The sequence below is a fragment of the Sebastes fasciatus genome, chromosome 2 (genome assembly GCF_043250625.1).
Source record: "Sebastes fasciatus isolate fSebFas1 chromosome 2, fSebFas1.pri, whole genome shotgun sequence".
NCBI lineage: Eukaryota > Metazoa > Chordata > Actinopteri > Perciformes > Sebastidae > Sebastes > Sebastes fasciatus.
In genome coordinates, this window is record NC_133796.1 from 13,120,722 (window position 1) to 13,145,905 (window position 25,184).

General features: G+C 44.0%; 1 protein-coding gene across 6 annotated transcripts in view; it reads left to right on the forward strand.

Moving 5' to 3' along the window:
- The window catches only part of fto (FTO alpha-ketoglutarate dependent dioxygenase), a 145,046-nt gene that overhangs the window by 743 nt on the left and 119,119 nt on the right, over nt 1–25,184 (forward strand). For all 6 annotated transcript variants that reach the window (XR_012590231.1, XR_012590227.1, XR_012590229.1 and 3 more), the window contains exon 2: nt 25,033–25,110. Coding sequence is in view for 1 of the 6 variants with exons in the window: in XM_074610276.1 (XP_074466377.1) it covers nt 25,033–25,110 (78 nt within the window). In the remaining 5 variants the exon portion in view is untranslated. The remainder of the gene's footprint in view (nt 1–25,032; nt 25,111–25,184) is intronic.

A 25,184-nucleotide genomic window follows, 5' to 3' on the forward strand; every position in this document is an offset into this window, starting at 1 on the left:
TCAGTGCAACACAGTAAAAACAAATGGTTAAAAAAAGTTAAGTGTGTGTTGGGGTATATCTCACATTTGGCAAGATGCCAGGCCAGCAGCCCACAGCTGCTTCAGGCTTTACTATAGATATACAGTGGGTAGTAACTGGTGCTCTGATGTACAGTAGAAATGATTAGCTAATGTTGTGATAACTGTTCTTATAATAATACCCTCTGTAAATATGCCAGCTTGCTTCCTTTCTCTTTAGATGAATAAGAGGATGAGCAAGTGTAATTGTAAAATGACTATATGACTGTATAGCAGCCGAGGAAGGAGCTGCGTGCATTTTGGCCACTTTGTTTTTTATAATATTGTATAATGATCCAGATATTATGATAACTAATAACTTGCTGCAGGATATAAAAGTGAAGTGTGAGCAGGATTATTTTGCAAATGACATGAACAGAGAGATGGGTGCATCTATAACCTGGGATGGGATGTGTGTGCTGGTTGTGATGATGTCAACTGGAAAACACTGGATATGAGTCACAGTCTGCAGGGTGTTTTGTGAGGAAATAGTAAACAATCCTATAGGTTATAGTTATAAAACAATTAATAAAATAAGCAAACAAACAAAAAGGCAACTTTAATTTTGGGGATGTCATTGTGGTGTGATGGAATGAACAATGAATCAATTGTTAGCATGCTGCCATGCACAGCAGCCCAGTGCAACACAGTAAAAACAAATGGTTAAAAAAAGTTAGTGTGTGTTGGGGTATATCACATTTGGCAAGGTGCCAAGCCAGCAGCCCACAGCTGCTTCAGGCTTTACTATAGATATACAGTGGGTAGTAACTGGTGCTCTGATGTACAGTAGAAATGATTAGCTAATGTTGTGATAACTGTTCTTATAATAATACCCTCTGTAAATATGCCAGCTTGCTTCCTTTCTCTTTAGATGAATAAGAGGATGAGCAAGTGTAATTGTAAAATGACTATATGACTGTATAGCAGCCAAGGAAGGAGCTGCGTGCATTTTGGCCACTTTGTTTTTTTTTTATAATATTAGTGGTTGTATAATGATCCAGATATTATGATAACTAATAACTTGTTGCAGGGTATACAAGTGAGGTGTGAGCAGGATTATTTTGCACATAACATGAACAGAGATGGGTGCATCTATAACCTGGGACGGGATGTGTGTGCTGGTGCGTTCAGCATGTGTTTCGTGCTGACCTGGGCTTAATCAGGCTTTGCTGTATATCCGTAACTCTGCGGTTTGTTGAGATACTAAAGGAAAAGGAAGGAAAAGGGAGCTCTGGTGTGCAGCCATCCTGGGATGTGTTTTTCGCCCTATAGTCATAGTGTCTGTCTGTCTGCCTCTCTGTCTGTTCCTCCTCTTATCTCCTTGACTTGGACGCCGTCTGCTGTGGCACATATGTTTGGATCATGTCAGACAGCAGTGAAACTATGTAAGACGTGGTTCCTCCTGTTTATGAAAGCAGCCATGGCGGCCAGATGAGCGGCTCAGAGAGGGGGAACTCATTCCAGCTGGCCCTCAGGCAGTCAGGCAGCAGCACTGCACAGACCTAATGGCTTAGCTTCCTTTCTCTTTAGATAAATAAGAGGATGAGCAAGTGTAATTGTAAAATGACTGTATGACTGTAGAGCAGCCAAGGAAGGAGCTGCATGCATTATGGCCACTTTGTTTTTTTTATAATATCAGTGGTTGCATAATGATCCAGATATTATGATAACTAATAACTTGAATATGGTGGTTTTCTTATCCAGTGAGCGTGTCTGCAATGTTGCACAATGTGAGAGATGCACTATGATGGGTCCACTGTCATTCTGAGTTGGGGAATGCAAGCACCAACACATTAGTGCCAAATGAATACACAATCTCCCTAGAAAATCCCACCACAGCAAGACAGTATAGCATACTGACAGGTGGGATGCCATAGTCTATATAGGCTCTTTAATGATATAGAATAGAGTGCTCCAGGGATGCTGTATTTTTGTAGGCCAACCAGGACGTTAGCATCGCCCTGGTTCCCTCAACAAAAAGCCAATGGGATTTTTCCATTGGGTTTTGGATTATTGCAGAAAATAAGCTCTGTGGCAAACACACGTTTATGATACTTACACGTTTTGTTTAGCAAGATAATCTTCATAAACGAACACCAATTTTATGATTTTTGAAGTGCGAATGCAATCGCCTGAAGTAAAAAGTTAACGTTAGGCTATAGACAAAATACACCGCGTGAGTATACACAACAAAACTGTAAAGGCAGACGAGTCGGCGAGATGACGTTTAGTGGTCTCATTCAGCCACTTGTTAGCAAACGCCTTTTTAAAACACATTAAGGCTTCAAAATTCACGATTGGGGTATTTATTGATGTATTTTATATATCGTAACCATAGACCTTATTTCAGGCATCTAAAAAAACCATTAAAAAAACCATTGACTTCCAGACTCGGGAACCGGAAGTGCTAAAATGCTAACTCATTTCCAGGTTTTAGGACTCATTCCTGTAGCACTCTAAAGGACGTTTGTCTAACTGCGCAGGGAGAATTAATCACACCCCATCCACATTAATTCACATTTATTTGAATTCAAAATACTGAAATAATTCTACTTTTTTATTTAGATTAGAGGATAGATCCATCAGACGTTGTTTGACACACTAACTGTTTTGCTTGTTGTTTCAACTGCAGAAATTGCAGACCATTTGTAAGTTTGTGCATCACCTTAGGTTCTCAAATAGCTACATTTTTCTTGAGTCTCCTCCCCATAGCAACAGTCCTCTCGCCTTGCACCCTAATGAATTGAAAACATCTCATTATGTTTTATCAGTATTGTCATCACAGGAATGAAATTTCACTCATGCCTTGGCAAGTGTGAAAACGGCTCTGACCCTGCCCCTTAACCCGATGTTCTAATGCCGTCTTTGATGCGAGCTCGCCATTTGGACAGTGATGACAAGTATAAAGTGCTGTGTCGAAACAGGAAGTGTGTGTGTGTGTGTGAGAGCGGCGGGCTAAGTAATGATCACACAGGGTCACCAGATGTTGTGAGGTCCCGGGCTCGGCCCAGCCCATTGCTTAGATCAGCCTCATTGGCTTGCTCTGGTTGTGGCACCCAGTGCAAGCTGTTTAGGGTATTTAATTTCTGAACACTCATTAAAATGGTTTGTGTTTCCCTTGGCAATTCTGTTAAATTAACAACTACCGAGGTAAAAGCTGATTATGTGGCCACACATCCAGACATGGTTAATCAATTCCCCCCCGCACAAAATGTTAGCTGGTGAATTAGTGTAAAGGAAAACGATTTATGGCGACTAATGCCGACGTCCTGTCATGTCGGCCCCGGTGTTTTAGCAAGAGGGGGGTGTCAGATTCAGCACATTCAGCAGCTTTGCGCTCTGCCGGCCATCTTTTTCCTCCCTTTTAACCCGAGCTACATGCTGCTTGCTCTATTAATGAGCCAATAATGGAGAAATAGTGTTGGGTGATGACATAAAACATGGGTATGGATACCTAAGGCAGGGTAGCACATAAGCTCCAACAGAGCTAGATTTACACCTAGGCTCGGTGTAGAATGGTAGAGAAGGGAACACTCTGCATGGGGGCTCTCACAGCTTCATCAGACCCCCGCCGGCCGAGCTGTGGAAAAGCCAGGGCTCAGAAAAATACGGCTGTGGCAGATAATGATACCATTACACTAATGGAGCTGGCAAATGAAGGAGAACCCAGATGCCCTGCTTTATTACCGGAGGGGGTCATTTCCTCGCTGCATTCCTAATGGCCTGAGCACACAGTATTGATCAGGCTATCATGCTGCTAATCCTCTACAGAATTACTTATCGCCGGCTAGGTGTCGATCCGCCGCGTGCCCCGCTCTGGCCTTGCCGCTGGGCGGCCGCTGTGTGTCCAGCAGGGACCCACCGGGCAGTTGATCCAGTCATGATTTAGGGCCAAGCAGGGATGGCGTCTGGGAGGTCTTCAGCAGTGGGCCGGCCAGTTCAATGTGTAAAAAAAAGGAGGCAAATGAACCTTATAGCTTTCATTTAATTAAGGAGCAGGCAATGATGTGGTTCCTCCCTCTTTATGGCCCCGTTGGCCGCTGTGGAGCAGGGGGAAGCTGTGAGGTTGGGTGTTGTTCGCAGTAATTGTGTTTTGCTGTAAATAAGAACAGGCAGCTCTTGTGCCAGCAGCAGCAGCAGGATGTAAGATTTTCACCACGCCGTTGGCCTGAGTCGATTACTAAATGCTCTACATATTTAACTTCATTCTTGCTTCATTTGGCTGAAAATTGGAGAATTCTACATGCAAATTTGTTTCTTTAGGCCTAACTATAGTGGACCTCCCATGTTCCAGGTAATCAGAGCTGAAATGTGGCTTCATGTGAAAACTGAAGAAAAGATTTTCTAAATTATTCATGCATTATTTGAACATGACCGAGAATGGTGTAGCCTGGGCCCATCATCATTACAAATGAATAGGAGGGTCAGGTAGCACAGAGCACTTTGCCCAGGGCTTGTGACCTGTCATATCCTTGGCCCCTTTACTGGGCCCCTGTGTGCATTAGCATCCTCAGGCCATTGGAAGTGTGGCGTTGTAGCATCAGCAGACCCCTCTTGTCACCTCTGGCCTTGGCTAATCAAAGAGTTTACCTTAAGGGGGGCATTTAGCCCTGTTCGTTAGGGCCACTGCAGCAGCCATAAAGAAGTATTTATACATTTCCATCTGGAACAACCTGTCGTGGCTAGGGAAACTAGCTATTGATCCAGATATTTAGTCATTTCTTTCTGCGTGCGCCATCAATATTGTGCAAACATCCGTCCACGCGAGGGTTGACCTCAGCCCCGGCCTCTATTTTTCGCTCCCATTGGAGTTCAATGATATACTATTCCGAAAAGTAAAATCAATGAATGAATATGAAGTGTTGGTGTGTAATATAGCGCGGGCCCAAGGCCCCGGGTCTTTCATTGATCTACTATGAGAGCGTTGGAGGGGGCTGATTAGTCTGCTGCTGAGCTTTCCCTCTACATGTCTTTACCTTGTCTTGCCTGTTTGATCTTTGGCTCATATATTTGGACTGAGGTGTTTACAGATCAACGTGGTTAGTCAAGCCTCTCTTTAAACTAATTCAGCCAACATTTTCTTGCCCAACTTGGCACAAGAATGTCATAATAACTTGTATTAGAGTGAAATTAAGGTGATATGACATGCAATGTGTTTGCATTTTTAGAATATTGCTTTTATTTTATTGTTTAGTTTCAGAGGAATTAAATTTTTTTTAAGTGTATTTTATAGGGCTGTCAAAGTTAGCGCGATAATAACGCGTTTTAACGCCACATTGTTTTTAACGCATTAACGCAACTTGTGATTTTTAGGTTGTAGCGGGCTCAGTTTTAAAGCTAGAGTAAAGACATCATATGAAACTAGAAAACCTTCGAAATCCATTGGTGCCAACCATGTCATACTAGCTTGTCGCAAATGAGGCTAAAAAATGCTCCACACTTATGCTAAATTTTGGCAAGGAAAAACTGTCAAGGCCATTTTTAAAGGGATCCCCTGACCTCTGACCTCAAGATATGTGAATGAAAATGGGTTCTATGGGTACCCACGAGTCTCCCCTTTACAGACATGTCCACTTTATGATAATAACATGCAGTTTGCGGCAAGTCATCGTCAAGTCAGCACACTGACACTCTGACAGCTGTTGTTGCCTGTTGGGCTGCAGTTTGCCATGTTATGATTTGAGCATATTTTTATGGTAAGTGCAGTACCTGTGAGGGTTTCTGGACAATATTTGTCATTGTTCTGTGTTGTTAATTGATTTCTAATAATAAATATATACATACATTAGCATAAAGCAAGCATATTTGCTCACTCCAATGTTGATAAGAGTATTAAATACCTGACAAATCTCCCTTTAAGGTGCATTTTGAACAGATACAAAATGATTGACAGCCCTAATATTTTAGTTCAACAATGTAGGAGATTCTCTAATCTGATCTTAACCAACTTAAATTTTGCAGTAAGCGTGATGGAGAGCAAGTCTTTGTTTTAAGGATGTCAGAGATGGATGGATGGGATTGATTGTTGTATGTTTTGCTTCACTTTATCTGTGATGTAATCATTAAATTCACTGGTTATAAGCCCTACAAATAGTGATATTTAAACATAAGCGAGCTGTTTCTTTGAAGTAATATCATGCACCTACTTATTGTTTTTTACCTATGAGATGGTTCTCTGTTAATGACATTGGTTATCAGCCTATAAGTGTTGGGTTGGCTTCTCATGATCAATATGAATAACCCTGCACATTGTTGCCTCGCCACCTTTTTTATGGCGGTCTGTGTTGAATACGTAACATTTCAGAGGTGCATGATGTCTACATTTGGTTTGCATCTGGAAGGATATCAACTTTTACAGCCCCGCCTGCATTGTCTCAGGGTACAGGGCTAAGATGACCCGTCACGGACTCCCATATGGGCTTGAAAGGGACCTGTGATCTTACTAAACATTTAAATGGAAAACCAGAGATAACCTCATGCTAGGCATTACAGTTTGCTGTAACTTTGGGATTGAACACCATCATGAGTCATACTGTAACTAAAAGGAACATCTGCAGAGGTTTCCTCCAAGCAGCGGCTGCCATCTACTTACCTCTGTCTGGTTGGCTACTATATAGCATGAAGGAAGGTGCAAAATTGAAAAAGAGATCTGCCAAAGGCAACATCAAACATTTTTCTTGTCTTACACCCATGCAAGTCTGCTTAATTTGATTTCCTTTAGCAGCCTTCATTCTTCCCAAATTCCAAAATACTATCTTGAAGCTTGATTGTTTAAAAACATTAAGATATATTCTGCCACCTTAGGTACCAGCACTTTAGTAGCCTATATTGCTACCACCCGGAGGGTTTCTCCTATGGAAGCAGTCACTAGGATTGTCCAAACAGCCCTTGACAGCTTACGTGTCTGACAGCCCCTACCGAGCACCTCATATTAGTGTTGAGGCATTAGCCACAGATGTCAGCGTACTCGCAAACAAGGCCGCGATGTGGATCATGCAAACCGGCCGACGAGATCAGCCGTCAGATTCAATGAGATTACATCGAATGTGACCCGCCCAAGTAGGGTTCATCTGTCATGCATGTGTCCCGTCACAAGAGAGACATAGAATAATCAGTTCAATCAATAGATGGTGGTGGCTCATTGGACTGGTGCTGAATAAACATGGGAATGACCCTCTCAACTCTTACACAGAGGCTAGAGTCTCCAGGGGGTTCATTAGCCACTCGAGGCTATGATCCGGGCGAGTCGTTATTTTCCAGTTCTGTTTGTTTGGCATTCTGGTGGTGTGTGTGTGTGTGTGTGTGTGTGTGTGTATGTGTGTGTGGGGTTTCGTGTAGGTTGACGGGTGTAAGTGTGAGGTATGGGTGTCTTTGAATGCATGGTTGTGTGTGTGTATGCACACGCTCTTCTCTATACGAGGCTGCTGTTTGTGTGAATGCTAAGAGAACATAAGTGATAACAATCTTCAGTAAGTTTGTTTAGCTCCATGGAAATTGGAAAGATTAACAATTACAGAGGTAATATTACACCAGACTTATGTCTCAGGCGCCAAAGCAAAAATGTCAGTAATAATTGATGCTACTCCGAATACTTCATAGCCACTCGATTCTTTCTCGTTATCAGGACATTAAATGTGTGTTATCACTCGCTATAAGTATCATACATGTGGGTCAGTAGGGGCCTACTATATCTACTACGTTGTAAAAGTGAAAGCGAAACTTAAATGTAACACGTTCTAACACGTAAAACTGCAGGAAGCGTTATGTTTTGAAAAAAAACAACAAAGCAACAAAACTACTTAGTTAGGTTTAGGGGAAAAACATTGGGTTTTGGCTTAAAGTGACTCAAAACTGAAAGTGAAACTGAACGGTTGTGAACATAAAGGGCCCTATTTTAACGATCTATAGCACATGGTCTAAAGTGCATGGTGCAAGTGCATTTAGGGCGTGTCCATCTCCACTTTTGCTAGTTATGCGGCGCATAATCTGGACTCAAAGTAGCGCAAAAGGGCAAAGGGGTTGTATATAGTCTCTTAATGTGTCATCTCCCATTCCCTTTAAAGCCAGGTGCACATTGGCGCATTGCTATTTAATAGGCGGGTTCAGCAAATTGGAGAAGTGAGCCGTTTTCACCCCATATGGAGTTTCTAGCGACGGCAACCATGTGAATAGATGACAAAACCTACTGGGTGTAGCAGGGCCCTACTGACCCACATCTATGAGGCTGATAACCACTGATAAAGCACATTTAATAACCTGATAACTGTCTGATCGGCTGTCATAGCTGCCCTGGTTGTTGCTAATTTTAGCTAACTCTAACAAAAATGATTTCACTATGCAAAGCCCCCTGCATAAGACAGAACAGTCTTTCGTGCTGTTTATTTGTGAATTTATTTTCCTTTGTAATGACTCACCTTTCCAATAAAGTAAAAGTGCCTACTGCCACGGTGTTGCCCAACATCTGGTTTCAATGGAAAGTCCAAAACCCTTCATTCACAAAAGCTGCAGGAGACCAGGTTCACAAGGCGCTGTAAATAGTAACTGTTAATTTGTACATCATAAGCTCTTTTCCATAAACATGAGCAATGAAAGTGTGTTAAAATACCTGGCGCTTAGCTCATCGCTTTGTAGAGGCTGAACATACGAGGTGCCTCCTTTTAGCCAGTGCCAGGTTTTAGCTCTGCAATTAGCTTAGCCAGCTGGAGGTACACTTGGCTTCCCCTGCTAACCGCCATCAACAAAAAATACCACGGGTAGTCTCTACTTGTAAAACCAACCATTATGCTATGTTGAAAAATAGTACTGTGTTACTTTTTTGGAAGGACATAATAATTGTGTCAGAGGTTCAATTTTGTATGTTGTTCAATTGACCCTAAGTTCCACCCCTTTTCGCTCTGTGCTCCAATAACAGTTGAGCAACGAGTCCGGCAGAACCTTGGTCACCTTTTCCCTTTCCTGTTGGGTTATACTGAGATATGCTACGTCTGTTCAAAGGTAACATTACTGTGTAAGTCATATCACATTGGTGTCACAATCTTAACGGACACATTACATTGTATATTGTCACTGTTACTAGCTACATTTTAGTGGTCCCTGTGGACAAGCGGTAGTGTTTCCGAGCACCAGATTCCCTTTAGAAAAGCTCTCATTTTACTGCAGCAGGGTCTGACAGTTTGCCCCACGCCATCCTGGTTCTAGTTCTCCCGTGCTTCCCTTCCCTCCAGTGGGCACAGCAATACGGCCAGCATTGTCTCCCAGCTGGGACTGGCGGGGCAGTGAGGTGAAGCCTTGCTCCTGGCTGGAGGAGGAGCTGCTGCTGCTGGGTGCAGAGCGCTCCATATCCAGGTTGCTGCCGGAGGCCCCACTGGAGTCTGAGCTGAAGAATTTTCTGGTGAACATGCATGATTTCGTTTGATTTAATTCTTTTGTGTGTATTATCTCTGCTAAGTGCCGCCCGGACCTAACTTTTGGTGTCATTTATTTTGATATACACAACGTTTAGTATCCCAACGGGAATAATTACCTGAGTAAAGTTTATCACCATGAATATATCCTGCCATCGCATACTGTAGTTCTTGCAGTCAACGCTATATTGCCACCCAGAAACTATCTATTAATAATACACACCCGGCTAAACGGAACCGGCGTAACCATGTTTTTTTTTGTCAAGCTTGTCCGACCTAGCAACAGTAACCAATGGGGACTGGACTCAGGATCGTTCAATTAGCAAGGAAGTTAACATGTTCAAGGTTAAAATTGCAAAAAAGCTTAACAAAAACACTCAAATACAACATTAGCAATTAATATAATACCTGTCTAATACTATTTAATGGAACACAAAACATTTTTTATCCCTGTGGCGCCAGACACTTTGGATAACTGCTTCCACCTGAGGACTTTAGTAACCACGCCAACTTCCAGTCTGGAGTAGGTGTCCTGGTTATCCTGGATTTGCTTTCATGGAGCTTTTTTTTTGTACCGTTCGTTCCAGCATTTACTCTGCATCAAGTCTTTGAGAAGTGTCTCCTCACTTCAGGTAGTCTGTTCATGTCTCAGTGATTTTTCCTCTGAGCCCCCGTGTGTTTTTTCTTCATCAGCCTAACTTTTCCTTGCATATGCGAAGGAGCCAACGACAGCTTGACTGGCATGCTGTCAGACGGGCGATGCCTTTCCAACGGTGGAGCATCAGCCCTTTCCTGTGAGCTTGTATGTGTGTGTGAGTGTGTGTAGAAAAGTGGGGGTATTGTCAGGACGTGACCGGCACACTTTGCATGTTCTCCTCGAGACAGGTGCTCCTGGGCGAGCACTGGTGCATGACAGTTGCCTTTCATCGCTGTCTTCTCTACACTTAACCCCTGACCAGCCCTCCCTCCTTCCTCTTCCTCCTCATCCTCTTCTCCTCTCTCCTCCCACCCGCTTTTCCTCCACGTCTGACCTCTTCTCACGGCACTTCCCTCGGCCGTCCTGAGTGATGGACTGCGAAAGGCTGGTGGGCGGGTTGCGCTTTGTATGTGGTGGTGGTGTGGCGCGGCAGGCTTGTCACAAGCCCAACACTGTCAGGCCACGGAAACCCAGCTGTCCAGACCGAACACACATACCACAACTTTTTGTTCAACAGTCCGTAATTCCATCCACCGGCGCTGTCAAGCACTTGATCAAACGTGCATAAAGAAAGGAGCCCCTTGGCTGAATCCCATCTTCTCTCTTCCTATCATAATGTAGGCAGATTTTTCCCTCCTCTGCCTGTTTCCTCAGCGCTGTTTATTCAGATGAGCCTGACTGGGGGGCAGCGGGTCACATCCACTCGCCTGGCTAAAACGGTCCTGAATCGAGGGTTGTCTCCAGTGAGATGGAGAGAGCAAAAAAAAACACAAGGAGGGGTTAGAAGGGGCTGCTGAGCGGTCATGTCAGGGCTGTTTTCGGGGCTATTTGTGTGTGCGTGTGTGCGTGTGCCATGGCAGGGGTAGGGGTTAGGGAGTTTGAGGGTTCAGTTGTCAACCCCTGTGTCATGCTTGCCCTGGCCCTGTTATGTAGAGGGCATCCACTGTCATTTGTTGCAGGACTGTTTGAAGTGGAGTGAGCCGCAGAAGCATAAAAAAAAAGCAGTCGGCACACTGCGAGCTCTCAGGTGCCGCCGCCGAGCAACACACATTCATTTAAAAGTACATACTCTGCAGGAACTAATCCCTTAATGATTTGACACCCCAAAGTTTGTGTTTTATACTTTTTTTTTTTAGATTTGTTTTAGTGTTGGCTTTTTAATCTCCATCATATGTTTATTCAAGATGGAGACTGATCCAGATGTTTTCTATAGGGCGTACTTAATTTTACGTTGTTTTCCCTTTTGTTCTTTGAGCTTCATCGTGTTAAGCGAAGTAGGTGGATTAAAGTCATGCTTGAAGCCAACTTTGGGAAAGACATAAACTAGGCAGTCGTTCTGTACTTCCAAGTTTTTTGAAGTTTATCCCTGTGTGTGTCAGTGTAGGTGTATGTGTGTTTCATCTGACGTACATCTCCCACATTCACTCCACTATGGAAAAAAAAAAGAGCAGCGATGGTTTAAGACTCCTTAAACTTGTTGTTGGAGTGTCAGCGAAGCACAGCGCGCGCCATGAGCTTAATCCAACAACAGCCCGTCTGCCATACAGTACACCCGCTATCTGCCGAGCGAGTGGACCCCTTCCTCGCAGCCATTGTCACATATAGGGGGCATTGTCACGTATGAGATGGACTCATGTAAATGCGGTGACAGGCTACTGTCTCGGCTGACTGACAGCACAGAGGGATTGGGCTAATCTGAGTGACTGATTCGAGGCGCGCGGCGGCTCGGCTGTCCCCATAACTCCTGAGAAATAGACAGCTTCGCCGGAGTTATCTGTGTTTGTAAGTCCTTCTGCTGCGCTGGGATGACAATAGGGATTAGTGCCAAGGTTCTTTAAACTGTTTTTTTATTTTATTTTTGGGAGGGGAGGGGGGGGTGGGGTAAGGGGGCCTCTTATCGGTGTCTCGGCAGGATGCTGCCGCAGCCGGTTTTCCTTGACTGTCAATTAAAGAGGGGATCATTAACTTCAAGGGTATAAATGTTCTAACACTGGTATTACGTTGGGAAGCTAAGTCGCTGACAGATGTTCCAACTTTAATTCTCCACTTGTTTTTTTGTCCTTTAATTAATTTATGTATCACTATTCGGGTTTTAAATATTTTCTCCCCCTGTCTGCTCTTTGTTAGCCTGTAATCTCAGTTACCATGGTAGTCGCAAAGACGATTGGGCCTTGTCACTCGCCTGTGTTTCTTATGAGGTTCAATCGGCTAATGTATTCAATATCACCCAAACTGAAAGGTAAACAGTATCTAATGGCGCGTGTACTCCTGCGCTGCCTCGATGCAGCCTGGAGGCGCCGGCTGGGCGGGAGGAGAACAGCATGTCTGCCTCTAGTTCTCCCGGCTTTTCAGGAGGACCCAACTACTTAGAACGGCGCTTGATAAAAACAAAACGAGCGCAGCTTGTATCTCTGTACATGTGTGGGTTTTTTTTTGGGGAGGTAAACAAAAGTAGTGTACTACTTTGGGGTTTTTCTTTTTGGAAGCTTTGTTGGCGGTTGTGAAGCACGAGTGTGACAGCTGTGGTTGAGATTTCCTCAGAGTGGAAGTACAGACTGCGACGGGATGCAGTAAGGTGTGTACTGTAGGTAGCCACATAGAGAAAGAAAGGAAAACAAGGGGAGGAGAGACGTTAAGGGGAGTGGGAGAGAGATAGGCGACAGAGACTGCTAATGGGCAAACTCTCTTCATCCACTGCCACTGCCATCACTACCACCACCCTGTTCTCTCATGACAGCTCTTCTCCTTTGTTCTCCCCCCTCGGCCCACTCTCTGCCGGGGATTCGTGACAAGTTTTCGCGGGCTGATCAAACACGGCGGTGACACCTGATTAGGATATAGTGCGTGTTTACAGCCGCGCATGGCGAGGACCCCCCCCTTTCTCAGACAACAAGGGAGACTTCACCTTGACTAATTAAATTTGCACCTGCAATGCCAGCTGTGACAGCCACTGGAGGGCTGCATTTATTTATGTCACTCCATACATACTTCCTGTGACGTTCATGGAGGCTGAGTTTGCAGTAGCTCCCTGTGTTTACCCACAGTGTTGTTTTTTTAAAGTCCTGTGTGTAATAGCATTGCTTTCAAAATTGCATCTGACTGATAACTGGGCTGTCCTTGACTAAAGATATTCTTAGTAGACTAATACATATGATTTTGTCGACTAATTGATTAGTTGATTTGATTGACGGATCTGTAAAACTGAGTTTCTCCGCATAGAATCACACAAAAGCACCAGTTTAAATCTAGTGTTTATCAGAGATGTGCTCATACGTCTCTTAGAAATAAGTCATTCAGCATGAAAAAAACATAAAAAATGACTAATCGACCAAATAGATCTTAGTCAATTAAGATCAAAATGACCAATTAGTCGACTAATCGACTAAGAGGGGCCAGCCCTACTGATAACTAAAGAAAATATTTTCATTTGCATATTTTGGTGGCGTTATTGTAACATATATGAAATTTTTAATTGAACATTGCTCTCCTTTTATGGATGCACCGATGCCGATACTGCATTGAATATCGGGCCGATACTGACTGATATACAGTAGCTGGATCGGATATCTGTGACGATGGGTCCGATCTATTCAACTAAATTCTATGTTTACATACCATATACATTATATACTGGAATTTTAATTCCTGTTTAAGTTTTGAACAATTTGTTGCTGCATTAAAAATGTTTACACTTTAAATTAAATGCTAAGTTCACTTAGGGATAGCAGGTCATATCAAATGAATTTGCACAATTATGGCATTTAGATGGAAAATATAAAAACTTGATTGTTCAATTTTATGTAGCTTAGTGTCAAATGATGTTTAGTCGTTGCCACTGGATGATCTAATCTTATCAGGAGAGTCAGTTCTGCATGCTAACTAAAGCAAATTTAGTTCTGTTATCAGTTTCTGAGATCTAATTTTGAAAGGGTTTTGAACCCTTGTTTAAAATGATGTGATTTGTGCGTTCCCCCCTCAACGTGTGTGTGTATTTAATCATGGATTAATGTGCGTACATATGTGTGCTTGTACATGATCTGCCTCTCAGAGCGCGCATGTGTGTGTGTATCTATCTAAATCAGTGTTGAGAGTGTAAAAGGCCACAGCTGAAGTGAGCAGGACATCAGTCACCCAGTAGCAGGAGACAGGGCCTGGTAATTTGTGGCTCTCCCCTCTCTCTCCCTCCCTGTCTCTCCACAACCCATCTACCCCCCCGCCCCGCTCCCTTCCTGCCTCCCCAGCCTCAAATTGACCAGGCTCGACTGCTGGTCATGCTGTATTACATGGGTTAGATGAAGTAATTATTTCTAGGCCACTGACTACAAGCAAGATTAATAGTTTTTGAAACGGCCATAATGGAGGGCTGACCCGCCGTGACATAAGCATTATTTCAAGCTCACCTCCACTCTCATCCCTCTCACCTCTGGGCACTGGCAGAGTGTGATTTATACCTGGGTTAATGAGGGGAGGGGACCTAGGAGCCCGGGTCCAACGGCATACCAGTGCAGTGTTACGGGCTCCACTCCCCCAACTGAACAGACAGCGGGGTCACTTGAGGAAGGCTTGAGGAGTTTTTGCTTGATTGGGTTTTGGAAACAAGATGTAAAGTGATTAAAATCTACATAATTTTTGAACGTCGTCGTACTGTATGTTGTAATTTGATCTGAAACTTGAAGGGATTTTCTTTGGAAAAGGGTTGGTGCTCGCTTTGAAAGAATAAAACAATACGCTACTGATATCCAATCCCGCTGTCCTGGGTCGCTTCATCTGTCCCCCCCCCACCATACCCTCACCCCTGATGCTCTGGAGCCTCAAGGACCAGAGACGCTGGGAAGCTGTCACTAGGTGGCACTTGGACATCATGTTATCAGATGCTCTCTCCCCTTCCTTCACCCCGCCTCACCCTCCTCTTCCCCACCCTCCTTTCTTGCCTCCCTCACTTCCTCCCCTTCCCTCTGTGCTAAGTACACCTCAGATGTCAGGGTGTTTTATTTTTATTGGATGAGGGCAGTGTGTAATGCATTCACCTCCGTTCCTGCCAGCTGTTAAATGCCCCAGAACATGGTCTGGCCAGGCTCCGCCCCGTTAACCCCTCTGATTGGCTGTAATAATTAGCAGAAGTGAACAGTAACTATGGCACCTAGCGAGGGTTTGGGACAGCTTGCGACTCCTTTATATGTACGTGACAGACTGGTCCGTCCTGCCCGGGCCTTTGGCGACTTGGGTCCGGCCCAACCTGGCCCCCCTCCCCCCCACCTCACTCCAGTGCATGTGTGTATTTTAAGCTTTAATATTAACCCTCAACTTAAACACATGCATGCAGTGTGGCACCAGCAATTACATTTTCAAATGGCTGGGTTTGTAAACCTCCAGGATGTTAATCTGTCACCATTCAAGCTACTGGGAAGAGTGAAAAGAGGATTAAGCTATTCAATTCCTGGTAGAATATTTCCCTTTGTTCAGAATGAGTGAAGGAAAAATAAATAAAGAAATGAGGTGGCTTCTCAAGCAAGACAAGTGCCGTCTGCTATACTTCAGGATTTGGCTAATGCCATTATAGCAAACTTATCTGCTTCGGGATTCCAGGAAGACGGGGCTGACGGCCGTGTAAACAGCCACAAATGATATTCGGCCCTTAATTCAATATTAATCTGAGGTCACATCATAATGCCAGTTTATCTGGGTCAAAGACTACATGAGATAGAATTAGACCTGTCCTAGATGTTCAGTCCACATCTGTTTTGTGCCATATGTCTTTCTAGTGGCTTAGGTCATTGTCAGCATTTGAACTTGCTCTAGCTTGTTAATAAAATTCTTAATTCATATTAAAAAAAAATGTTCAAACAAATAGGTCTCAACAAATAATTCAAGAGCTTGACTGTCTAGTTGTCTTTAGAAAAAAATAAGATATTGATAGCAGAAAAGTAGAACAACTAGTCACATTTTCATAAATTGAAGCCGACAGTATCCTCTCTTTTTTCGATATGTTGTATGATCTGCTATTTTTCCCCCTCAAATATGGCTCGTTTTACGTGTTGTGTGCGGGTGTGACATGCCGCCGAGTTGATGGTAAAACACCCTTGAAGTGGTTTGTCAAGCGACACACTTTATCAAATCTCATGTTTAGCATAAGGTTATAATATACCACATGATAATTGTCACAGCTGTCAGCCAATCCGGCGCAGTACCCCCACGTCTCAGCCCCTCGTTTACCCTTGACTCCCAGCCCCTCCGGTCGGCTCGCGCATCATCTTTATCCCAGATGAAGTACCAGACTCGGCGGTGTCAGAAAGATGATCTAATATGGAGCCGAAAGGACACAGAGCTGGGAAATCATCGTCATTTGAAGAGGTTGCCTGTCACATGATGGGTTTGATCAACCCGTGCCGCGGTACACAGAGCCGGGTCTTTGCGCAGTCTAACAGTGGTACCGGATTAGAGACACAAGCCACTTCCACTGTGATCAGTCACTCACACGAGGAGACAAGCGGCAGGACTGAAATCCTCCTTGCGCACTTCATCCACATCATGTACAGGCGTCTTCGTCAAGCCTACTGTATGGAAATGAGGAACACTGCTGTTGACAATGATAGTACATGCCAGTTTTTTCTCTTTTTTGTGGCATTTTTCATGCTTTATTCTATAGCGGCGCAGCAACACAGGTACTGACTTACAGTGAGATACAGGGTGCGTAGCAGGGTGTGTTGCTGCCTGACCTGCCTGAATGCTACTGATCTGTGACATGTTGAGACAATGGCAGTTTGTGCGAAGAGTCTGGCTCTACACCCCTCGGACACTGTGTATGGCTAAGTGCTATTGAATTGTTTATTGTCACAAATCACAAACCTTTCAATGACTAGGTGCGACCACCATACATACACCCACTCATCCATCCATCCATCCAGCTGCTCCTCCCTGAGCGATGTGTTGGTCCGCTGGGCTCCGAGGAGCGTAACGTCAGCCTCCAGAGCTGGAGGATTTTAAACGCTCCACCTGCTTATCGATCTCTTCTGCCCCGCTGAGCCAGCCAAGCCCGGCCAGTAGAGAGAGAGAGAGAGAGAGAGAGAAGGCGAGATGCAGAGGGGAAGGGCAATCTGGTGGCCTCAGTCCTCTGATACTCAGGTCTGTCCTTGACACTGCCTGTGGGACAGGCCTGGAGGACGCTTCTTGTCCTCCCCTGTAAGCTCTGCATCTAGCCCCTATACAGCTAGCCGGCCCTCCCCCCTGGGCCAAGCTGCACTTTACACAACCATATTGATTTTTTGGAGGGGCAGGAAAAGTGTGGCTGGGTGGTGAGAGCGAATGAGAGCGGGAGGGAGGGGGAAATGGAAAAATTGAGGGAGCTTTCTAAAGCACTGACTTCTCCTTGACTGCACCTCGAGACGCGACAACCCTGTTAGAACAACTCAGTGGCCCTGGTGCCCTGCTGAAAACTGCTAATCACAGTCTTTCAATCAACGCTCTCCTTTCCTCTCTTCTCTTTCGTCCCCTCCATCCCTCTCCCTTTCTCACTCTTTCCCCCGACTTACCCCTCGCTGAACTGGACCCTGCCTGAATACCAAGGGACTGCGTCTGCATTAAAACGGGCCATTCCACATGGAAAACAGCTGACCTCATGAAAGCATGTTGTAATTCGAAGGTGAAAACTAAAAAGCTTTTCTCGATCGACATAATCTTAATGGAAACATTATGGCCCCGGCCACAAACTAACAATTAAGGCAAAATGGCAAATGGCCTCTGCTTATCGGCGGCTGTAGCCAAGAGTTCGTGCGGCTCTCGTGACGACAAGGCTGCTAGTTTGAATCCTGCACAGCTCAAGATGTGCCCTTGAACAAGACGTTCAACCCCAAGTTCCTCCAGCAAAGAACTTTTTATTGTCTACCAGAAATCTTTAGATGTACCGTTCTGCTCCTGATGGGTGTGAAATTGCGCAAATATGTGAGTGTGAAGCCGCTAGTATGTTTCTGATAAAGAGCATGCTCAGTCAATCTCCCCCGGATAAATAAAAAGGTTATGTAAGGCATACATCGACAGATCTCTTAAATCGCCCTTCTCTCTTTTCTCTTCTCCTCTCCAGATTTGACACTTGCTAAAGGTCACAGAAACATCTTTTTTTCCCCCTTTGAGGTGTAGATAAGTGTGAAATAGATGTTGACACCGCAGACACATTGAAAAGCACTTAAACAGAGTGGCCATGTGCCAACCTGTCTATGTCTGGGCTTTGTGCATTTGTAAATACTTTTGAATGATTGATCTGGAGACCCGGGTCTCTCCGTAAGCCTGTCAGGTGCAGTGAGAGAGATCAAAAAACAGATGAGGTCCAGTACTTTTTTCTTCTCACACGCATGCACACGCATACTCTCCACCTGACAGAATTATACGTACCCTGGGATGACTAGCTTTAAGGAAGTGTGCGTGTGAGAAAGTGCCACACATGGCTCACAAAGAGAGAATTTGACAGGACTGTTTGATGTTTAGTTAAAATGGCACACCGGATGTGTGTTAGTGTACCTTATCTCGTACGTGTGACATTTTTCAAATGTGACCGGGCGCCAATAAAGGTTGTGTGTGTGTGTGTGTGTGGATGTAATTAATGACTGGCAGTGGTCCCCCACAGCTCTGGTAATGTGCTTGGATCAGTGTTATAAACAGGGCGTGAAAGGTCTGCCCAGCGCCAGCCCTTTAAATGACTGGCCTCTTGTTCAGGTAGATGGATGGAAATGTTCTAATATTAATGATCGCGTCCCCCGCCGACCTGTCGCGAGGTGAAATGAGCGACGCAGCCTTCAGCCTGCAACAACAATTAACGGGCCAGAGCGGGCCTGTCTGCCATTTGTCATCGCACATGCTGCACAACACATGCTGAACGTGTCTGTCAATATATACACAATGTTAGCTTCATTGATTTGAAAAAAAAAATATGCAGTGGTTAATGACAGAGCATTCAGCTGCAGTTATTTCTGGGTATATTTTTCTCTTTCACTTTTTGTTTCCAATTTTAAATGGAAAAAAAAATATTTCTGTAGTAGATCTATTGAATATGACCTATTCTTTGTAATTTATATGCAGTATGTGTCTATATACCAGAGAGCAACCTCCGGTTCTGAAAAGTGAAGCCAAAGCTGAAGTGCCTTAAACTTGCAGAAAGAAGTCTGATTGTATAGAAGTCTATGAGAACATGACCCTACTTCTCACTTGATTTATTACCTCAGTAAACCTTGTAAACATGAGTTTATGGTCTCAATCGCTAGTTTCAAGACTTCTTCAATAAAGCATGATGTTCATTTAGTTAATTATGGTCCCATTTAGAGTAAAACAGACCATAAAGCAGGGTATGCTTTAGGGCGCGGCTACCTTGTGATTGACAGGTCGCTACCATGGCATTGTCTGCTCTGGGAGTCGTCCGTGTTTTTATCTTGTAACTTAAACACTTTCACGGTGTGTTTTCTGCTCATGAAAGTTAATCGTAGCATTTTGGTCACCAAGAATATCTTGATCAGCGTTCGATTGAACTTAGCTCCACCCTCTCGTGTCACTTCTGGTTGCAAAAAAACTATATGGCGACGGTCAAATACCAAGTTGGTGACGGCCAAAAATTCCGAACACAAGGCTTCAAAACCGTAGTCCACAAACCAACGGGTGATGTCACAGTGACTACGTCCACTTCTTATATACAGTCTATGGTCTATACTAGAAACATGCTGAGGATTATGTTCTTAATAACATAAACATCTGATCCGTGTTATTTGCATGACCTCGGGCGGACGACCTTTCATTAAACGTAATTTGTGAATGTAGGCTCGACCTACATGCCAAATTGAATCTGTAAATACATCTCAGGATAATACAGATTATCCAGAAGAAAAATTGTTCAACATAAAACTAGTAGCTGATTGTCAATTGTTTTTAGACATTTCTGGCAACAACTTCCTGATTGACCTCTGGCTCTCACAGTCCAATTCATATTCATGGGCTGGTCCTGAGCAGGAGTGCGGAGACACAGGGTTACACATTATACCGACGACCCTGCTCTGAGGTCAACTCCAGCACATTCCAGTTAGCCATTGACCAGTCGGCTCAGTTAGCCGTCACACTGAGTCACCAAACTTCTAGCTGGTATTCTTAAAATAAATGAATGCCACAAGTGGCTGTAAACGAAATGTCAGAAGTGAGAAATGGTTAATTTTTGCCCAGAATGTTTTCTCTTTCAGCATGGCATGCATGAGATTAAAAAGGTAATTTACAACATTGTAACTAGTGCTGGAGCTACTGTTTTTCAGTTTGTGTTTTAGGTTAAAACACAGTTTTAGATGCATATTCTTAGAAAAACAGTTGTTACAAGCAAGAAGTACTGCAACAAAAGTGGAACCTCCTTCTGCATGTGTGGTCGTGTATGTGTGTGCTTGCGACACCTAGGTGCTGTGTTATCTCACCATAATCTCACCATAGTTCAAGTTAGTGGCATACCCTGAAGATGAGGTAGACCCTGAACTATGGAGACCTTTATGGAACAAACTTCACTACTGCTAGCTGAAGAGCCTTGCGTTTTTGATTCAAGTGCTCTCCATGTTTTTCCTCAGTTAGTTTCTAAGATCAAAGCTGAATTCAAGGCTCCTGCAGATGTTATTTCTTTCTATGCATCACACATGCAAACACAAATGTTCTGGTAGGGTGGGCACTCCCCTGCTCTTTTCAACGCCCTGTGTCACTTCACACGAGCTCCCGACATTCTGCGATCCGGTGCCAAATGGACCGGGACGGAAGCACCTTTGATGTACACGGGTAGTCTGTCTGTTTGAGTCCGACGTTTTACAGCCGACTTGTCAAAACTGTTGATTCACCATCACTTTCGCAGAAGAGGACCAGCTCTGAAATGGGTGTCACACAAGTACCAATGGCTTGCTGTTTCAACACGGAGCTCCATTACACATCTATCTCTCATCACGTCATCCCCAAGGCCTGTTTCAGATCCAAAGTTTTCCGTCTGTCTGAGGCACCTGCATCGAAAAAGAGAAAGTGCTGCCCTCCTTTGGTTGGAGGTCTTGAAGAAAATATGGCATACCTATTGCCAGCAACGTCGGAATGAGTTTTGAAGTGGGGAGGGCATCTAGCTTTGGTTGACGTAATTCAGGTTTCCCACAGGATTTTTGGAGACCGTGGTGGGTGGACCTCGGACCCTCTAGGGGGGAAGTAGCGAGGTCAGGGCGAGGGGTGCTGCACTTTCACTACGGGCCTTTCCATATCAACTAGAAATTGCGCCCAGCGAGGCTCAGCCAGAGTCGGGGAGAGGTCCTTTGAGGGGATCTTCCCACACCGCCGTCTAATAATAATAATAATAATAATAAAAGTAATAACTATATATATTTTTTTATCACGCTGGTATCGGATCGGTCCTCGCTATCGGCCGATACCGATACAAGTATCGGAATAGGTATCGGGAAGGAAAAAATGGTATTGGAACATCTCTAACCCCTCCCATTAATAGATGTAACAATATTTTTGGTTCATTATGACATTTTATGTTGTAAACAGTGGTTGATTATGATTGGATAAGGATCCAACATGTTAGAGGCATGGTTAAACGTCATAGCCCATTGCCCATAGACATTATCGCCAACGTTCTATGACTGTAATATCTGGCTTAGACCACTTTATTACCATAACACCTAAAAGTGGGGGGACAAAAAGTGTCTCCCCTATTCTGGCGCCAGTGCCTCTTGCCTCATATAAGAAGAAAATATAGATATCAGCCAAGATGGGAAAAAAATAATTCTTTTTTACTAAACATGACTAGCCAAAAAGTGTATACTGGAAAGCACAATAAGTGCTTTCACATGGGGTGACACTTTTACATATCAAACCATCTTCAGGGCTTACTCTACATTGTAGCTTTTATCTACAGTTTATGTTGCAACAGCCTAGTCCAGTGGGACTCATGTGTCCTCCTTAAGCAGTCGTGTCACATACTGTACAGTACGTTCCAATGCACCCTCTGGGGCAGACACAAGTTAGACTGGAAGCGTTTTTATCCCCGCAGCGGTGGAGTTATCTGGCTCTTTTGAGCTATTGATGCTAAGCGCCGGACATTAATCTACTCTGCAAAGAAACGCTTTGAAGAAAGTGTCCGTTGAAGTGTCACAGATGGGGAAATAAATGAAATTAATAAATATATGGTACACAGTTTGATATATCTTATAGGCCAAGATCAAAGCGAACCAATTGAGTCCTATTCTACCTAATATGTTTTTCTGTGATAAACAGTCCGGCTGAGGGAATAATCCCATCAAGGAAGAGAGAGATTAAAAAAAGAAAAAAAAAAGCATCAGATATATCACTCAGCGCAGACGGTTGGCACGGCTACCGTGAAGCATCCGTGTTATTATGGGATTGGTAATCTCGTTTCCTGGGTCTGAGTGGAAAACGCAGACCTTTTTTTTGCGCCTCGTGGCTTTCCTTCTTGAATCAGGTGCAGGAAGACAGACACAGCGGCCCTCTGATACTGAGAGAGTCCATCTGCTTCAGAGGGCTCCGGTAACTTCTTGTCTTTCCTTTTTTCTGTGGAATTTCTGAGCAGCTTGATGTTTCTGACACGTGCGTGACAGCCCTGGTTGTGTGCGATTGGCGTTGAGGCATCATGCTCGCTACCCCGGCTGCGCGTTTATTCAGGATGGGCATGTATGTGTGTGCATCTGGTGGAGCCGCCTTACACACACACATACAGCGTGAAGGCACACTTTGGTGCCTGTGTACACAGTAGTGATGTGACTAAAGCAGACTGTAAGGATCTTACTTATGTGCCCACATCTACAGTAGATGGATGCCAGGATATGGATCTGTACAGGCTCACAGCAGCACACAGATAAAAACACACACACACAGACACATACACATACATAACACTCGCCCAGAGCCTCACCTTGATATCTTGAGCTTCTGTCATGAGTTAGGATTTGACACCCAATGAATGTGTGTCAGGTTGTCAATTTCTTCCAACAGCCTTTGAATGCAGCCTGGCCATGAATAGTGCATGTTGTTTTGTTTTTTAGATTCCAACTGTCTGCGAGTCTGTTTTTGTTTGTTCCAGAATAACTTGGAAAGGCCTGTATGCTCATGTGCATCCTTTAAGAAAACTTCCAGCAGGTGTTGTGTTGTTTAGCCTAAGGTAAAGATTCAGCCCTGAAGGTAAATTCGCCAAACTGCTTTCTGATCCGATGCCCTCCCATTTCTTCCGCCGCCGTTATTTGGATCTGTTCTCCTCCCTCCTGTCTTTAATGCACATACTTTCACCGCTTGCCCTCTTTTTGATCCAGCCACCCCCCCCCCTCCTTTTAGGAGTCAGGACACACATCTTTCTTTATACCTGCACTTTAATGTTATTAACAAGACATTTTATTTCTCTCTAAAAGTCAGGACATGTTTTGGCAGCCGGTTCCCATAATTCCCTGCAGTGTGCCACATGAGGTCTTTGGCATTATTAGGGCAGAAGAAATGTGAGACGCCTGTTGTAAATGTCTCGGAAATATACACGGGGTCGGTTCTCCTTAAACCGGCGTGGTGGCTGATGCGCAGGCCATTCATGCAAAACTTGATGTAAGATGTAAAAAGACAGTGGCGTGTCGGTGACATTTCTCCTTCCCTTGCTGCTGAGACACCATGCAGAGGCTGTGTGTGTGTGTGCGCACCTGTGGGGAATGAATATGAGGATACACACATACATACAATGTCTCCACCTACACATACCTTCGCACAAGCACATGCGGGAGGCAGGGTGGGGAAATAGTTGTGAAATTTATTTGGGCGTATAGTTTTTATGCCAGTTGCCGTTGGATTTACAGGTCAGAAAGGAATGCGTCCCAATGAAAAGCACTTTGATCCCTCCACCAGGTTGACAGCTTTATTAGGGAGCTCCGTATGGCACAGGGCATCTTTTATAAGGTTGTGAGGAACCCCACGGCAGCCCTCACAAAATCCTAAAAATGTGAGACGTCAATGAAAACGAGCGGGTTCCAGAGCTATCTATCTCTCAACCCTGTTTGTGAGCATCATCTGTTCAAATTCATTTATTAATTTGATCCCCACATAGAATCAGTTTGTATGATTTGATTTGATTTTGAGTTTCTTCTTGTTAGTCCCTGTACTCCGGTATGTGATGTTGTTTCACACACATTTCACACTGTTTGTTTCTAAAGAATATATTTATAGTGAGGCAAAGTACTACGGTTGGAAATGTATTCACGTCAGCAAATGCTATGTTCCCCGCTCGGAAAAAGCAGTCAAAGGTATTCAAAGATTGTGTTTCCAGTACTTTAAAATAAAGTGCCACAGTGGAAGTGGCAGTAGAGCCAGACTCTGACTTATGTAGGCCATACAGGGCCATAAGAGATTTCTATTCTCTATGTTTTTGTACACATTCTTATACCAGGAAGCAGTGTGACGATTTAGTCATTTTAGTGCCCAATCACAGCACTTTGGTGTTAGAAGTAGGGCTGGGTATTATGGAAAAATCTAAAAATGATATCTTTGATCAAATACCTTTATATCAATATTGCGACGACACTTTTGCCATATTACAATTTTACGATATCCAAAATCTAAGACGATATCTAGTCTCATATCATGATAGTGATATAATATTGATATATTGCCCAGTCCTAGTTAGAAAGTGGATGTTTCAAGGTCTACATACAGTAGTTTTCATCACCCTCACACCATCTCTGCACCCAAATTCCCCAAAGGTTATACACTGAATATGTTTGAATAGAGGTAATTGATAACTTAGACGCAAAAGTGTGTACGTAAAAAATACACAATAACTACGTGCAAAAGTTTCCTGCTGCTACTTATCAGCCTATTTTACTGTGTTGTGACCCACAGAGGCGGAAGCTACTGCAGGAGTTGGGGGACCAGAAGATCCCCTTTATGAGACCCCACGATCGGGGCTATCAGCAACTGGTGAGCCAGCCAGACTTTCCCATAATGCTGAGAGAGAAACAAGATTGTAATTCACTTTTGTTTATGTATGTCAT